Source organism: Dermacentor variabilis, chromosome 7, assembly GCF_050947875.1.
Source record: "Dermacentor variabilis isolate Ectoservices chromosome 7, ASM5094787v1, whole genome shotgun sequence".
NCBI classification, from domain to species: Eukaryota; Metazoa; Arthropoda; class Arachnida; order Ixodida; family Ixodidae; genus Dermacentor; species Dermacentor variabilis.
Genome location: NC_134574.1, coordinates 55539271 through 55558373, shown reverse-complemented (window position 1 = coordinate 55558373; position 19103 = coordinate 55539271). Strand labels below are relative to the sequence as shown.

General features: G+C 44.2%; 1 protein-coding gene across 1 annotated transcript in view; it reads left to right on the top strand.

The window, feature by feature from the left end:
- LOC142588642 (uncharacterized) overlaps positions 1-19103 on the top strand; it is a 118471-nt gene that overhangs the window by 68295 nt on the left and 31073 nt on the right. Inside the window, exons 8-10 of the mRNA XM_075700469.1 lie at positions 4057-4282; positions 5087-5237; positions 15803-15948. Coding sequence (XP_075556584.1) covers positions 4057-4282; positions 5087-5237; positions 15803-15948 — 523 coding nt within the window. The remainder of the gene's footprint in view (positions 1-4056; positions 4283-5086; positions 5238-15802; positions 15949-19103) is intronic.

Sequence of the window (19103 nt, the reverse complement as noted above, 5' to 3'; positions counted from 1 at the left end):
GATAGATTTAAGCTAAATCTCAAAGAAGCACGTGTGTTCTTTTCTCGAAATAGAGAGGCTTGCTGCCTGACCCCGCTATCTATCATAATGGAAAACGGCTCTCTCTCAGCCGCGAACATAAATTTTTAGATATTGTCTTCCAATCCAAACTAACTTCTGTTCCTAACCTTAGGTATGTGCGATCGAGGTGTCTCAAGACAATAAATCGACTGAAGCTCTTGTCACGCACATGTTGGGAAATTGGCAAGAGATGCCATCTGAGTCTTTACAAAAGCCTTATACTGTCCCGCCTCGACTACGGAGCTGTAGTATGTAACTATGCTGCGCCTAGTGCTCTGAAGATCCTCTATCGCGTTGACGCCTTGCGTGTACGTCTTGCTACAGGTGCTTGCAGGACTAGTCCCGTAGAAAGCCTGTGTGTGGAATCTAATGAATAGTCACTACATCTCCAGAGGATATATCTAAATTTTCCCTACGCTTTTAATGTTAAATAAAATGCGGAGCATTCATGTCACTCATTAATCATTAATCATTGTCACCCTTAAATCTTTGTTTGGAAGCTCTGGCAGAAGACACAGGCGTCTAATTTCTAGACAATGTTCTAATGGGTCCCACTCGCCTGCTCCCATGGTGTCAATGGCATACCATTGAATGCAACATAACTTTTGGAGAAATATCAAAGCGTGCGCCTGAAGAACATATAGACGCACATTTTCGTGAACTCCAGGAGAAGTGCTCCTACACAATATACTACACAGATGCTTCCAAGTCAACGACTGGTGTTTCTTCTGCAGCTTTCAGACCTTCATTTTTAACATCTGGGACACTTAATTCCCACACAACTATCTTTACAGCGGAAGCCAATGCAATTCTTACGGCTACTCAACGCATAAGGCTCACAAATGTCGTTAAGGCTACGGTGTTCGCAGTGTTGTGTTTACAGATTCATAAGTGTAGTCAGAGCCCTAATCAGTCTACGAAAACATAAGACATCCTTTTTTAGTGAGCTGGACAGCTTGTTGGGCTCCGCATATGTACAATCAATTGATTGTCAAATGCTGGGTACCTAGCCACAAAGCTATCAAAAGCAATGAAGCTGCTGATGAAAACGCAAGGTCAGTAACTTTTAGCGACACAGATGCAAATATCCCCATACCTTCCACAGGCTTAAAGTTTTTTCTACGCCGTGAGCTGAGGAATCATTGGCAAGGAGAGTAGAAAAGCCATGTACTGAATAAGCTACACATGATAAAACCAAAACTAGGAACTTGATAACCGAAAAAAACAGCACGACATGACGAAGTACTTGTTTGTCGATTAAGAAAAGGATACACTTGCAGTACTAACCGTTACCTCCTGACTAGGAGTAATCCTCCTACATTTAGCTAATGCGGAAATAATCTCACAGTTATGCACGTTCATGCTGAATGTCCGTCAATAGAAACAGAGAGGAAAAAGTATTTGCCTTCTGCATGTCGCGAAAACATACCTGTACAGCCAGCATTCTTTCTTAGCAATGAAATGCTTTTTAATCTGCAAATTGTCTTATGCTTTTTACCTGAAACAGAAACTCTAGCAATCACTTGGCCAAGTAATTTTAGCACGCTATTAGCAGCTCTTGTATGCAAGAGTTCTTTTCAAGCTCTTGTGTCACTGTTATGTTTTGTTGCATCATGTCGTTAATGAAACCCAGTTGCCATAGCGCGCTATACTGACTAGTCAGTGTCATTATTTTAGTAGCTATATCTTTTACGCCATTTAGAGCTACAGTTTTAGGCCCTTTTACGCCATGCCACATATTCCACGAAGAGTGCATTGACCACGCCATCAACAATTCGTCTAACATTACCATTTATCATGGTGCTCTTTCGCCATACCTGGTCTTTCCGCATTCGAAAGCCGCACATCATCATAACCAACTAATTATTTGTGGCGATCACATTGGCATGCTCAGTACTAGCCCCCAACGTGGTCAACTGTGCGATATATTGGAAACACATTCACTAATGCGATAAAACAGCGTATTTGCATTCAGACTCCTACTTGCACATTCAATGAAGTTATCATTACAAATGTCACAGGTGCACCTAGCTGCGACTGTCCTTGGAACATAAATAAGCGACAACTTGTCCATATACCCGCCGTGGTTGCTCAGTTGCTATGATGTTGGTCTGCTGAGCACGAGGTCGCGGGATTGAATCCCGGCCACAGCGGCCGTATTTCGATGGGGGCGAAATGCGAAAACACCCGTGTACTTAGATTTAGGTTCACGTTAAAGAAACCCAGGTGGTCAAAATTTCCGGAGTCGTCCACTACGGTGTGCCTCATAATCAGAAAGTGGTTTTGGCACGTAAAACCCCATAATTTAATTTAGCATGTCCATATAGTCAGTTTAAGTAAGAAAAAGCATATCTTAGAGACGCAATGCCACTTTGAACCACTTTTCGCCATGTGTGTCCACACACGCTTATTCTGTTTGTTTACTGTTTGTTCATAATGAAATGGGACGGAATTTTCAGCCCGCTGATGCTGTCAAGGCATATAATGTTCATATCGAGACGTTTATAAACGCGTGTAACACAAGCTCCCCCCGCAAAACTAGAAAGCGACTGCACTATGCTACTAAACGTGGTTTAGCTGAGAGTGCTTCAACGCCATACAGCCTAAATATGCACTCCGCAAGCGCGTTTTATTATCCCGTGACAGAGAGGACATCGAGGAGCTTAGACAGCATGGCAGTAACACGAACTCCCTTTTAAGGAAAAATAAACTTGCCTACTGCAATAACCTTCTAGTCTTGATGAAACTGAAACAGCTGATGCTAAGAATAAGAATTTAAATGCAAGGGTGACTGCATGCTTAGATGGCAACACATACCGTATAAAATAACAGTACACAATTGTAATGCATGCACATGTAACACTACGCGCACAGGCATACTGTAAACTCGGTACACAGATTTTAAAAAAGTATCTTACACACGTAGATATTACTGTCCACAAATTATCCGCTACTTAACCGCAGTAACACTAAACTATATACTACAATAGAATCATTGATATATTCCTCTACTACAAACAGTTTTTCACGTACATTACACGTACGGGTAATATGCACCCGCTGTAAGATTTTCTACTGTGTTTAACAGTGTGTGATTCCTGTTTCTGCATACACTACTGTTGCTGCTGCATTGGGAAACGCGTGAAGGCTGTTGTCAAGCCTTACAGGCATTTTCCTTTCACACAAAAGTGTCCCTCTTGTGACTGATTGTGTGTCCTGGGCTGTTGGAATACAGTGTTTGATTGATTTATTAAATGCGTAAGCATTTTCGTGCCTACTTAGCCAACGAGAAAACCATCCGTCCGTCTCTCCGTCCGTCCCTTTATCCGTCCGTCCTGTAAATGGACCGCTTTCAAGATAGCGCCCGCAGCAGCGAGCGAATTCACCTTCTGCTGCCTGTAGTGTCAATTCCAACCAAGCGGCAAAAACACAGCGCTCACAGAGCTCTCACCACACCTCGCACCCTGTTACTTTCGCCAAGAACGCAGCGCGCGAAGTTATGAGCAGTCGGCACTGTTTGTCGGCATCGCAGATTGCTTTCAACGTGCAGTCCTCGCGGCAGTGCCATTAGAAGCCGCCACCTGAGTACTTTTGTTCAAGGTTCATAATGGTTTGACGCGGATGGATAATGCGCTAAAGAGCGATACCGGCTTACAATGATTGGAACGTCATCATCGCATCTGATGCCCGCCACCTGCACGTACTCTACTTGCGTTATCACTGCATGTTGCGCCACTGTCCACACCAGTACGTGTCGCCGCAGCGCTGTCGTTCCTACCAGCCGGATAAAGTCTCACAACATTGATAATGACACCGGGCTGCGTAGATTTTGAGCAAGTGGCACAATGCTTGCAGAAACTTGGACAACTCCCAGAAGAATTTCTTTATTGATTGATTGACGACTGAAAGGCTAGACCTTGTGGTTCTTTGCTATACGTTTCGTAGTGCCTCGGTATTCTACGCTCATCTTTCTTCACGATTTTTCCGAATTCGCAGTGGACAAAGAACAGGCGTTCAAGAACCCGCTCGTGTGCAGCTACACCCCGGACTTCGCGCTCGGCATGCGGCTGCCTCCGGACGGATTGTGTGACTTGGTCCTTTACCAGCTCAGAACAAACGAAAGTTTCATGGAGTGGAACAACTCCCGATGCTTCTCGGAGTATTTCCAACCGCATTCGGTGAAGGGCGGTTCCACGCAATACGGATTGGCCATCTTTGCGAAGTAAGTAGCAGAGCTACGGCGAAAATGTGCGAGCGGAGTACGACACAGGCGAGTGAAGGCTTGCATGAATGTGTTGCTGCGTGCATACTGGACTTATCGCGAGATTTCGCGGTCTTCTCAGCTTCGTTGAATGGGGCACCAATGTCGTTTACCTCATCTCACTGTTGCGTGGCGATAGTTATGACCGTTGTGATCAGAATTTCAGCTCCCATACATAAGCGCGCACGCAAAGAGTTCCTGCTCTCATGCTACATCGTCTTTCGACTGGGAGCGTTGGGGCGTCTGCACGTTTAGATGATGTGGAGGAGCGCCCAGACAGCGCGCCTTCTTTCGCCTGCAGCCTCTTAAGGCGCTTGCGGGTGGGGGCTTCGCAAGTGAGGGAGGAGGATGGCAGTCCTCTTCGATGCTCAGGCCACTGGAGAAAAGAAACGTGACAAATCAACTTATATGTGGGGGCACCTACACCGCCCCTACAGTTGGGATGGTGAACGACTCTGGTCTCTATAGAATTGTACAATGAAAGAACAATCGGTGTGTGAGTCCAGATATGATGTTTTCGCCATGTATGCACGGCAAGAATCAATGGAAACTACAACAAAGAAAAGATCACCATTTACTTTTCCGTCGTTTCTTGTTTTCGTACAGTATAGCGCGTTCTTAGGTAAGTGCGTAAACCATTAACATACTAGCTCAGCAACAAATGTAATGCCTGAGGTCTGGTAGCACATTGCATGTTTGCACCTGTTGCTATGTAGAGTATACCACAATGACTTTTTTATAGAACACGCACACACCATGATGCAGGCAAGCGCGAAAGAGCGCACGCCAACTGGGCACTGCCAAGGGAATCGTCGAGTTCCTGCGTCTGTGGACAATGGGCCTTCACAACTTCGGCCTCAGCTTTGTCACCGGGTCAGCCGAGATGCTCGCAGAATTCGACTTCGCTCTGCTTGGCGTGAGTGTAGCCATCTTTGGTTTTTTCACTATCGGGGCGATTTGTACGGCGAAGCGAAATCCTTTTCATCCCAGGGTACCTAGTAAGGAGAAAGCATCAGTAGCTAATCATTGGTTTACCTAAATAAGTGGTGTAACAGCACAGTTCATCGTAGGTTTACGTGCAGTCAGTTCGTGTCCGTCGTTGACGTCGTTCTCGCCTCGGCGCTTATTTGGGTTTTACTCCAGGAGTTCAGCGTGCGCTGAAATACTTACTTGTGCTGCAAGCAACTCCATTCAATTCATATCCTTTTTATTTTTTAACGCACTCTCGACAAGTTTTCTGAGCTAAAACTTGAGTTATGCAGTCTGACAGATGTCCGAAAGCCATATGAAAAACTAAGCCAGAAGCGGGATTCGGGATGAGGGAGAAGACTGAACACGGACGAGAAGAGAGGTTAGAGCAGGACTACGGAAACCATTAGCATAATACACAATTTATTAAAAATAAATAAATGAGTAAATAGCTGGTGCATGAATGTGTCGTCGATTCTGTTGTGCGTTTATTGCGCTATCTCTTGGCAAGTATAGCCAGGTGGGCGCCAGTTGCATTGTGCGGCACCGTTCGCGCACTGTTTTTCTTACCACTGCCGGGACCTGGCTTCATAAAGTAGCGTATGCATATATATATATATATATATATATATATATATATATATATATATATATATATATATATTCAAACGACGTATGCTATCTTGTCTGCTACCTAATCATTTTAGTAGCATGCGAGGGTTTCTTAGCTACGTGCTCGCTCGCGTAAATTCACGCGTGCCGTGATATCATGAGGCAAAAAAAAAATGTGCTCTACATCCGCCCACAATGGCTCTGAATGGTGGTGGCCAGCACTCCCAAGTCTAAATCTAGTAGACAGAAATAGCGATGTTACTGGACAGACTGACAACAATCGCCGGCGCACAACTGGTTATGCAACTCATCGTAAGGCGGAGGTTGTAGCTTCGGCTCCTACCGGAGGCAAGTTAGCTTTGCGTCTGTATATATATATATATATATAAATCATGACTGAAGTAGTACTTGACGTTCGCGCACACGAATCGGCAATGCAGCAGCCCATTGCGTCGTTACGAGTGAGACCGCAGAATTCCCAAGTTTATGTTCCGTTAATTAATCACATTGCAGCACGTGCCCTTTCGATGTATAACAGCTGTGGTTCTCACCGATTCATTATCCACACTTTGTCTAATTCCCAGAAAAAAGGTACAGAATATAATGGAAACTTATACGCATACCCGTAGGTACAGGCTTTCTATGCAGGTCTTTCATCAGAAATCACAAAGATTTCTTAATAAGGCACTTTCCTTAGGTTTAAACACTTACCCCGTCATTTAGAAATGAGCTTCGACTGCGAACCTTTCCTTTTGCTCCAATGAATAGGTTGTGTCTAAATCTGCGCCGCAGCGACGGTTCCTTCGTGGATCAAAAAAAAAAGGAGCCGTCTGGCAGGCTGTGCTCGCAGGCCCGATTTCTGGCCACTTGCGGTTTCTGGCGAGCTCGTAAAATGTCGGTCAGTGAAATAAGATAATGCGGAGCTTACGACAGCAGTGGTTAAAAAAACAAGGCTACAAGAATGTGCCTGTGGCGCAACAAACGCATCATATAAGAAGTAGTTAGGTCCCATTCCGAGTTCCCTACTGAAATACATGTAAAACGCCGGAAAAGTGCTATGAGAGACCCACTCTACCAACCTAAACAAAATTTGTCGCATTCAAGAGATTAAGTTAGGCGCCATGTTTTTAAGGAAGCACGATATTAAGTGATGACAGCAATGATCCATGCACTTCTTCCTCCCTATCGAGGATACGAGCATTCCTTATCCGCTTGGGCGTCGGAAATGCACCGCCACAGATGGTGGTCTCCGCATGTGAAGAATACTGTCGCTAAGGGTAGCGGCGATAGGTTTCCTGGAGGTTTCGGATGGATGAAAGCAGGCACAGATGAAGTTTGAAGACACCTTGAATTTACAACTTTTTTAGACGAGACACACCAAGAAATGCTGGGTGAAAATGGAACACTTAGGGCCACCCTATATCGACACAGCCGATGGCACGTTGCCGCGCAAGCAGAGTCTAAAACTATTGGTCAGGACAATGAAGCCACGTTTTCTATCCCTCGGTGCCCCGCCCCAAATATTTACAACCCAATCACCATCGAGTGGTCTTGAGTATGGTCCGCCGGCGCACCAATCACCAATCCTGTACAGGGATCGTCACGTATATACGAAGTCCGCCGGCTATTGAAGCATTGAGACTCGTCTACGTGCCCCTTCTTTTACCTCAGTTTAAGGTGTTTGCTCCCCTCCGAAAAAAAACAACATATAAATAAAGCGAAACGAGGAAGACCATTGCAAACGCATAGCAATCGTACCTCGCGCGAAGGCAAAAAGCCCAACTGAATGGGCACAGTAACATACCAATAAAAAGGCAGCACCGTTAACTAAGGCGGCAGGGTGATTCACCTATGCTGTGTCGCCCCGTCTTCCGCTCGGAATTACGTACACCTTTTGTAGAAACCGATAGCGTACTAATTGCGGGCCATACCTCAACGAAAGCTGTAATTGAGGCAATTGTAGAAGTGTTAGATAGGATAAAGTGCAGTGATCTTATGTTAGCGGCATATAGGATTCACCTCAATTTGAAGAGAGTGAAATTGTGCAGGAATAGGCCAACCTACACGCATTAAGGGTACAAGCAGACCAATTCTGTCTACTACTTGCCAACAAATATGCAGCTTTAGAACAGAGAGGTTAAATTAATATAGAGCTAATGGATGGAGCCCTAACTTGGCTGGCTTTAGAAGCAGCAATTACCTGACTGATTTACCTGATTACCTGATTACCTGACTGCCTTAATTACACCCTACCTATATTATACGCCGACGATACGACTGTTGCCCTCTCGGATAAATCATTACTTTCGCTAACATTGAAACTAAACAGTGATCTGTCAAAAATTACTGAATGGTGTAACGCCAATTTTCTAGTTATAAACCCTACGAAAACGCAATTCATGGTATTTAAGTCATCACAGAAACATTTACCTTGCTCTCCTGCCATAACTCTGAATGGGCATGACATTCCTGCCTCCACTTGTGTTTCTTTCCTCGGCATCAAATTAGATCCCCACCTTAAGTTTACTAACCACATTGCACACATCAAACAAAAAACAGCATTTGGCATTAGAGCACTACTCAAATCACGTGCATTTTTTTCCAAAGAAGCATTATTATCGTTATACTTCGCTTTCATTCATAGCCATATCATTTATGGTATCGCTTCTTGGGGTAATACTTATCATTGTCATCTTTCCTCTATTCAGCACATTCAAAATCAGGCCATCCGCATTATAACGCGAAGCCATTTTTTCTCTAACGCCTCTTCACAACTGCGTACAAACCGCATTCTTCAAGTTACTGATTTGTTTAACTATCATTTAGCGATATTATTTTTCAAATTACTAAATCAACAAGTTTCTTACAACTTTGTTAGTTCTGATCTCCTTTTTAATCCCAATAACACAAGGTTTGCAGCACAAGGAAATTTCTTGTTGCCTTTATGTCATACTAATTACGGAAAAATGGCTTCCTCTTTTTGCGCGCTTAAACTTTGGAACAGTCTTCCATATTCCATTAAGTTGTCAACTACCTTGTACTCTTTCAAATATGAGCTCAAGAATTATTTGCTGTCTGATTAATTTCCTACAATGTTATTTTGCTAATTAGAAGCTGTGGAATTACCATTGATTGTGCATTTTTCCTTTTGTTTTTTATGTGTGTCGTCACTGAGTTTCTTGGTTATATTTTGCTTATTTCATGATTTGTTTCTCTGCTCTGTATTACGCTTTATTCTTTTTGTATAACTTCTAAACCAAGGGTCCCGGTGCAGTCTCTGACTTTGGGACCCTTGTCTGTATACCATATTTTGTAACAAATTATTATGAACGAATAATAAACTGAAACTGAAACTGAAGTGGGAATTAACGCACCAAGGCCACAAATAGGTAAAATCTCCCAAGTAGCGAAGGACCTAATAAAAAACGGCAAAAAATGAAAGTGTCCAACTCAGGAGACCGAATACAATTCGCGTAACTGCCAAAACTAATCAAGGAGAAAACAAGAGATATCCAAATTATCACCTCAGAAAGACTGAGGAAGCAGTAAAAATGGATGCAGCATGAAATCAGTAAGAAGCAAACTTGGCCTAGGGCAATCCAAGATGTATTCACTGAAAATTAAGCAGAGTAATATCATCAGCAGTTTCGAAGATATAGTAAAAACAGCGGAAGAACTCTGCAGTTACCTGTACAGTATCCAGAGCAGCCACGATACCTCCATTCGAAGTGCTAATGAACAGGTTACAGAGGCTCCACCAATAAATAGCGATGAAGTTAGAAGGGCCTTGCAAAACTTTAAATGGTAAAAACGGGCAGAAGAATATAGAATAAGAGTTCATTCAATCAAAGATGGAGGAGACATCATGCTTGACAAACTAGCGGCCCCTTATGCGGACTGTCTATCGACTTCAAGGGTCCCAGAGAACTGGAAGAATGCCAACATTATACTAATCCACAAAAAAGGAAACATTGAGGAAATGAAATATTATGGGCTCATTAGCCCATAATTATATATTAGTATTATATAAAATATTCACCAAGATAATCTCCAATAAAAAAGGGCCACGCTGGACTTTAGTCAATTAAGAGAAGAGGCAGGTTTCAGAAAGGGATCCTCTACAATGAATCCCATCAAGGTCATTAATTAGATAATCGAGAAATCCACAGAGCACAATCAGCCTCTCTACATGTATTCCATAGATTACGAAACGCCATCATATTCAATAGAGATACCAGCAGTCATAGAGGCATTACGTAATCAAGGAGTACAGGCCGCTTACATGAATATCATTGAAAATATCTGCAGATTTGACCACTACCTTAATTCTACACGAGAAGGAAGATACCTATAAAGAACGGGGTCATACAAGGCGACACAATCTCTCCAATGTTATTCACTGCGTGCTCGGAAGAAATATTCAAGCTAGTACACCGGTATGGCTTAGGAGTAAGGATCAACGACGAATATCTCAGCAACCTTCGGTTTGCTGATGACATTGTTCTATTTAGCAACACTGCAGACCAGTTACTACAAATGATTGGGACCTTAACAGAGAGAGTGTAAGAGTGGGGTTGAAGATTAATTTGCACAAGACAAATATAATCATGAATAGCCGGCAAGGGAACAAGAGTTCAGGATCGCCAGTCAGACTCTAACTCTAGAGTCTGGGAAGTAGTACGTTCAGCTAGGTCAATTACTCACAGAAGACCCTTTGAGTAATTTACTTGAGTAAAGAAAATTTACAGCAGAATAAAAATTAGTTGGAGCGTATTTGGCAGACATTGTCACATCCTGAGTGGAAGCTTACCATTGCCATTAACAAGAAACTGTATAATCAATGCACTCTACCGTTGGTGACATAAAGGGCAGAAACTTGGACACTGACAAAGAAGCTCGAAAACAAACTTGAGGCAAAGCGCAAGAACACAACATGAGGAGAACAGAAGGAAACGAAGACGCACCGCTACTAACGACTGAATTTTCATTGCACATGGTTACCACGTATATACCATCGTGCAACCGGAAGAAAGAAAGGCCAATGTCGCAACATAGATTTGTTTCCGGCAATATCATCCACGATAGGCCGCTACCACGATAGGAACATGATTTCTTTTGTCATCAAAACAGATGGTCAACTTAGAATTATCGTTTCTAATCATTTACAATGCCTCAATCATCACCCTAGTCACTTGACCTAGGTTGCTAAATATCACTTGTGGTTTGTCAAATAAGGATTTACAGCCACAAAGGAACCAGTGTGCGCCTAGATGGCTAGTATTTACCAGATAATTAACATTGTTCGAATGTTCCCGTAAGCAATCATTGGGGCACATTCCCGTCTGATCAATGTATTCCTTCCCGCAGTGCAATATACACCTCCTTCCATGCACAAAACAAGCTCTTCTCGGTGTTTTTTTTTTGCTGCAGTCATGGCACCTCTTTGCATTATTGTTAACTTTCGCGCACAAACCAGGCAACTTCAAGCGCACTCAATTTTCTTCAGGTTATGGCGAGCTTGATGAAAGTATGACAAGACAACCGCATTTCTGTGTCTGCTCTATTGGGCAGCAGAATACGGGTGATCATCAAGTTTTCTTAACATGCAGGCAGCCACTGCTGTCAGCATTTGCAAGAAGTAGCCAGCTGCGCTTAGGCGCAAAACTTGGTTTTCGAAGATTCTGCGTGCCAGGTCATGGCATGATTTTAGAAGAGCGCTTTTAAAACAAAGATTAACGATACCCCGATTAACTAGTTTGGAATGCGCTGATGAAAATAGTTAAACTGCATTCTTTTCTCGGGGCTCATAGTACCAACACACATGGCTGTTTGGGAACACAAGCGCAAGGTCTAAAAACCTAATGGAACCGTTAGTGGGCTCTCCACATGAAAAATAAGAAGTTGGAAGGACTCGCGAAAAATTGAACAAACAGGAGGTGCGGCATAATACAAACATAAATTATCGCATTGTATAAACACTAGATAATCATCGACATACCTAAAGACTTTTGCAACCGCTGGTCCTTTGAACCTCGTGCACAGAATTCTATCCTAATGAACGAGTACTAGATCGCGCATAGGCCTTCTCTCTGGAAAAGACGTTGAGTCACCACAAGCAACGAATGTTAAAGACAAGTAAAACTTTAAAAGTTATAAAAACTGGTTAACGGTTAGACCGACTTCATTCTGGAAGCCCACTAGGACGTGGTTGCTAATGGCGTCTTCCACGCATTGAATTAGCTCCATTTGAGTTAAGTAGTAAAACAAATCTTTACTGTTAGAGAGAAGGCAGAGAATCTCACACGAGTGTTGTCTTTTAAAAATGTTTGCCTTTCTAAAAGCTGCTGACTCTGGAAGGGTCGTCTAGAGCTAAAATTTTGATCTTGGCGTGTAAAAAGTAAGCGATGGATTTTTGCCAGATGCCCTTTTCTGATACAGTAAGACAAAATGAACACTTATGTTTATGCGTTCTCGCGGAAAAGAACCTTTGCAAACGCAGTCCCCCTGTATAAGTCACGCTGAAGGGCGTCTAAATTAAAAGGGCTTCTCGCGCCTCTTTTAGGCGACCTAGTTCTCGCTCATTGCGATAGGATTATAGGCACTAGTTTGAAAGGATCAGGCGTTGCAAACGTTTTTAGGTATGTCAATTATTGTCTATTGTTTCTACAATGCGGCAGCTAATGCTTAGCCGATGTTAGCCGATCCGATGTTCGTTCAGTTTCTCGCTAGTGTCTCCAGCCTCTTATTTTCTCAGCCTACTAACAGTTCCATTTGGTTCTTAGATCTTGCGCTTGTTTTCCCAAATAGTATTGTCTGTTGGTGCTATGACACCCGAGGAAAGAAAGCCATTCAACCGTATTCCAAACTAGTTAATCGGGACATCGTTAATCTTTGTTTTAAAAACGCTCTTCTAAAATCATGCCATGACCTGGCACGCAGAAGCTTCGAAAACCAAGTTTTGAGCCTAAGCGCAGCTGGCTACTTCTTGCAAATGCTGACAGCAGAGGTTGCCAGCATGTTAAGAAAACCTGATGATAACCTGGATTCCGCTGCCCAACAGACCAGAAGCAGGAAAGTGGTTGTCATGCCGTACTTGCATCAGGCTAGCCATAATCTGAAGAAAATTGAGCCCCTTTGAAATTTTCTGTTTTGTGCGCGAAAGTTATTAATACCAATAGGTGCCATGACTGCAATAAAAAACACCGAGAAGAGCTTGTTTCCTGCATGGAAGGAGGGGTGTGCCGTATTCTTTTAGACTGCAGGAAGGAATGCATTGGTCAGACGGATCAAATGACTCGAGAGATGATTCAGACATTCGAAATGATTAGAAACAATCACTCTGTAAGTTGCCCATGTGTATCGCTGTGACAAAAATCATGTTCCTATCACGGAGGCAGCCTTGTGTGCATGATATTGCCGGAAATTATACTATGTTGCGGCAATGGCTTTTATTTTTTCTTCCTGTTGTACTTCAGTAAATATGGGTTAACCATGTGCAAAAGAAATTCTATTGTTAGTAGCGCTGTGTCTTCGATCCCTTCTGTTGTCCTGCGTGTCTTTTTTTTTCGCTTTGCCTCAAGTTAAAAAATGTACACACAAAGTTTACAAACGTGTAACTCAGCACCAAAAGCAGGAAGCCCAGTTCTCTTAACGGCATCTGTGATGTCATTTAATGTGGACAACTATGATCTATCCTATCATAATGTACATGAAATTGCTACAATGTTTACAGGCGTTTTGCTATAGTGATAGTAAAAAATTAACTGTCGAATGCGATACTCCATAAATTTAAATGTGACCGCAGTTTTATACGCGTTCTCACTTCGCGATATACTGGCTGGCGCGGATAATCTGTCTCGTGCGGAACGTTGCAGATGGAGCGAAGTGTGGGGCGACTGCCTCGCTAACTTGGAGATCGTGAGAGGCAGTGCGGGTGACGCGTGGGTGCGATTCTCAGAAGCCCCCGACGAACGTCCCAGACAACGCGTTCTACTCTGGCGGCTTCTGGTAGTCATCGTCTCAGCAGTACGCTCTCCTTGTCACGCTCATATCATCCTCCTCAGCTCGGCGACTCATAGTTCGGCTGCATACTTCTCCTCCACTTTCCTCGTCGTCTTTTTCATTCCGCGCTGCCCTCCGCGTTCGCTCGATTTCGCCGACGCCGACGCTTGCGGCCGCGACGGGCGTCTAATAGCTGAGCTCTAAAAAGCAGCGGTGCAGTTCAGAGAGGTGTATCGTACATCACCTTGGTCGACTTAACACTTTGTAATAAATGTAGTTCAGAAATGTGTGATATCGTGTTTGATTGCTAAATTACAGGGTTATAAGCTTGACAGATGAGTGTTCGGTACGTTGTCCACGATATAAGAAATTATAAAAATAACGCAGGCGTAACTTAAAAATGTATTTGCTACAGTTACTACATAATAATGTTTCATTTGAAGTGCAAGATTCCTCGTCCAAATTTGTGCTGCGGTTGAAGACACAAACGATGGGAGCTCCAGAGCTAAAGCTTAGCCACCGCGACCATGTCTTTAACAGAGGAACAACGCGTTCAAAGGATCGAACGCGTCTGTGCAGTCAGAAATTCAGCATGCCGACGTCAATGCCACGCTGTCTGAAGGCTCCGCGAAGCGTCCACCCACCTGCGATTTCGTGGGCATATCTCCTCTTTCAAATGAATTTGATCGTTCCACCTTGAAGAAGCGAATTGCCACTCCCGAAGGAAACAAGTTCACATGCCGGGCACAGCGTACCCTGGGCTGTGCATGTGCTCGCGGTGCGTGTTCAGCTTATGTTGAGTCCATTACGTTCCCTAAAAGCGCCAACGTTATTAATTCGAAAGCATTATCTGTCCCACAATGCCTAGAAAATCCGGTGTGATCTGTAGATGATTGGAAAAATGGCCGACGGCGCAACGAGTAAAAACACGCAAGCAATTATAGGATTGACGTCAAATTTCTCATTGAAATTCCTCACAAAGGCACACTTTTAGTCGGCCATAACGACGGAGTCGCCATGGCGTCGGGTAAGCATGCTCGTCTACCGCGCAGGCGGCACTGGTTCGATTCCCACCCATACACAAATGTAGCAAGATTTTCTTTCCACGGCCATTCATTTACTTTCTTTACAATAACCTCCATGAGAAATTTCACGACAATCCGTGCATTCTTTCACGTTTTCTCAATTTCATTTTGCGCAGTCGGCCATTTTTCTACCCCCCCCCTCCCCCATCGTTTGACCACGCCGTATTTTCTGCCTCATGGGACAAATAAGCATTTGGCATTAATAAACGTGCAACGCTAGTGCAGGCACAACACTTGAAACTTGCGAGCTGGCACTGCACCCTGGAGCACAGCCACTGTACCGCAAGAGGACTATGTTCCGTGCAATCAAAGAGACCTGGAGTGTCAACGCTACCGCTGTCACAGAATATAACGGAATGTTGAACATTATAAGCATGCAACACAGCGCTACATGTGGCCGACTGAAACACAACCCATAGCACTCACTTTCCCTAGCAGCGAAGTCGAGCGTGGTACAACGGCCGGGAACCGCGAGTTTCCTTAGTGCGCCGGGAATGAAACAGCAGGCGAAGAACAATTGCTTCTGAAGTGCACTTTTACTTTAGTCCATCGGTATTGACACCCTGAGAACACCTTATTACAATATTTTTACTCGGAAACCGTTATTGGGTGCCTGTGCATAACCTCAAATCTCCGTGGAGAGTGGTGTTGCCGTCCAATTTTTAGGTGGTTTTATATGTCAAAAGATTAAGTAACAAAACAAGCTTGGAAAATACGTGTCCCGACAACGAGCACAAACGCTGCATATTGGAGCGATTGCAACACTGCCGTGTGTAAATTTTGATGTCTTATCGTTGTTATGATCTTGACGCAGAAGCTGAAGAGCCTTCAAGACATGGTTGACCATTTGACGGGCAAGCTGTACAAGCGGCGCCATTTGGTTCTCGGGGTCCAGGCGTGGTACTCAAACTTCGAGGCCCAAAAGGATCTGCTAGCCCAGGCCATCCACAACATCTCCATGTGAGCCAATGCAGATTGGGCAACCTAGATAATGACCGCATCAAGCTTTGATTATTGACGAAGGCATTTAACGCGAATGTCTTCATATGAACCTTGGTATCACGCGTTCGTCATTCTTAGTGCCAATTATAGCTTGTCAATTGGCGGATTTTAGTTGCGCATGTCATTTTATGCACCCCACCATATTATAAAGCAAAAGAGATGAAAGATACCTTTACGCAGACTAACATAAACGGATAATTTCTCGGCGAATTCATGCTCTGCGAAGTACCTGTTGAAGGGAACATGGCTGTACAGCTGCCATGCATAGAACATGTTTTTTTTTTCGAGCTATTAAAATGGTAAACTTGCACGCAGCTTCCTGCAATGCGTTGAAGATGAAGTTATGGGGAGAACACGATTGAATGATCGCGGAATAAGTCTCAGAAGCACACAGGCTTTCATGTTCCTCCTAGACCGATCATTTTCGCTCTAAGCCATTAGAAATGCAAACGCGTGCCTTTTATTCTCATTGAACAACAAACCAGCCGGTAAGACTCAGGCTCTGGTCAGCCTTTAGTGGTATTCGGGGTGTGAAGCATTAATGAGCAAGTCAGCTAAAATGTATTCTTCTCTCTAATGACAACACAGATCAAATAATATGTGAAAATTGTTTCCCTGGACCTGCTGCAACCTTTATCAACGCAATCTTCACAGTTTATGCATACAGCGCAGGGTCAGGTGCACCACAGTATGCGTGACGTGCGCAGACCCTGAAGCGGCTTCTGTTAGCTGTTAGCCTCTAGAAGCTCCAGCGGTGCCCTCTCGCGCTTGAGGTCAGACAGGATAATCCGCTGCCGCAGCATGCACATGCCCCGCTACGTGAAGGTTGCATGACGTTACCGGTCAACATGCGTGGATCGAGCTCTTCAAATCTCGTTGGTGTGAAAGTTTGCACCGCAGCGTACGAGATATTCTGCACACTACTCGCCGCGAAATCGAGGGCAGATGATGGTGGAACGATGATTCGAGGAGATTTTTCCTGCAGCCTTCTGATAGCTATCATCGTGTATCCATCTGCGTACAGCGTGAATATTGTCTGAAGCCTAGGTCCCGTGCTTGTGGCGCACTGGTAGTAATACCACGCGGAATATCACCGAGTCTCGTCGGAACAGTAGTGAGCATCAGCACCACAAGCCTGCGGTTACTCCTTTCCGACAGCTGAAGCGCTTAGAATATGGGACCCTCGCGTTGAGGTTTCGTCGAGTGAGACATCCTGCCCGTAGCCAGAGATGATCACACTTTGGGGTGCGTTCGGTTTGTCTGTGGTGTGCTGCTACTGCGACGCCATCCTGTACAGACACATCAATGCATTCCGGTATCAGCTATATTTTGAGTGAGGAGACTGGAAATACCATTGAAATGGCAACCGCCAATATGTGCAACCCCCACAAATGATCTACGCACAGCTTCAGTCAAGCGCCTTCATAAAAAAGTGCTCTGCACCTCCGAAATTCTTCGTTATGCAACTAGCATCGCTGTGCGATTCCTCAACGTACAGATAACAATGGAGCATCATGCTCAACAAAATCATAGCTGTATTTTATTTAAGTTCGGCGGAAACTTAGTGAATAACGTGGACATTTTCAGTGTTCATTCAGCTCCCGATATGCGCATCTATGCGACCGAATTTACTGTGCCGAGGTAATAGGTGCGATCCGCAGCGACACACTGGAACGACGCAAGCTAAAGGGTTAGATGTCATATGTTGCTATCAGGTCGTTGCAGTGAAAACACCCGGTTCGTTTAGAAGCTTAAGTAATGAGCCAAGTTCTTCCTCAGTCTCGAGGTAGAGGTATTCCTTCTCCACTTGGGCGTCCGAGACGCACCACCAGAGACGGTATGCGCTAGTGAAGAATACTGTCGCTACGGATAGCGACAATAGGTACGCTGAAGGCTTCGGATGGATGGAAGCAGGCGTATATGAAGCTTGGCGACACTTTGCATTTACATCTTTTTACAAAAAAATATGCATAGAAATGCAAGGTCGAACTGGAACAAATAGGGTGTCCCTGTATCGGCAGATCCGATGGTTCAAACCACCTTTACTTTAGTCCAGAACACTTGGACAATACAACGGGGCTCAGTTTATTATCCCTCGGTGCCCCACCCCAAACATTTACTGCTAAGAAGAACTATCTTTGGGCCTAGTTGGTGCATATTTGACGAACATTTTTAAGGCACAAACCAGAGACACCGCGCAAAAGAAAGGTCATACAGCGCCTGTCTTGTGTATCACTTTCCTTTTGTACCGTGTCTCTTGTTTGCGTTTTGAAAATATTTGCGAACCTTACAGCCCAATCATCTCAGAGAGGCTTGGGGGATGATGCACGGCAAGCCAATCACCAAACCTGTACGAGGATCGTTGTGTGAGTGGTCCACCGCCTATTCAAGCATTGAACGTCATCTACGCCTAATATATTTTACCATGGCTCAAGGTGTTTACTCCTCTACCTGAAAGCAACATACAAAAAAGAGTGCAAGGGAGAAGGTCCAAATGCATAACAATCTCACACCGCACAAAGCAACAGAGCCGCATACAGCGTTAGTAGGATGTTCTTGAGGGCTAGTTGGTTCGTACTTGAAAGAAGGTTAAAATTGAGCGAAAAAAAACGAGGACAAGCGAAAGAAGCACACAACTCGCTCGTGGTGTGCTGTGTGTACCTTTCGCTTGTCCTCGTTTTTTATTCGTTTTAGTCTTCCCACACAACGGGCGTAATTAAAATATAATAAGCTGAAGCAGCTGCGAACTAAGGCGACAGAGTAATTAACGTATGCTGTGTCGCCCAGTGGCACGCTCGAAAGCAGCGTACAATCTATGGAGAAATCGATAGCGTAATCTTTGTGAGCCATAAGAAAACTAAAGTTGTCAAAGTGGTTTTTTACCCTTGTCGAGTAAACGCTTGACAGAAAGTGTTTGTCAGGATGGTCAATCGTCCGCTGTCTCAGAAACTAGTTCTCAAAACGGTCACAATGGGAACGTCTCGCACAAAGAATAATGGGTTCGCCGTTCACGCGTTCTGTGCCAATGAAAAGCCTCGCGCGCCCTCATCAGGGGCCACCGACAGACACAGATCTCTTATCGTTTGGTGTCAGAACAACTTACGAGGTGAACG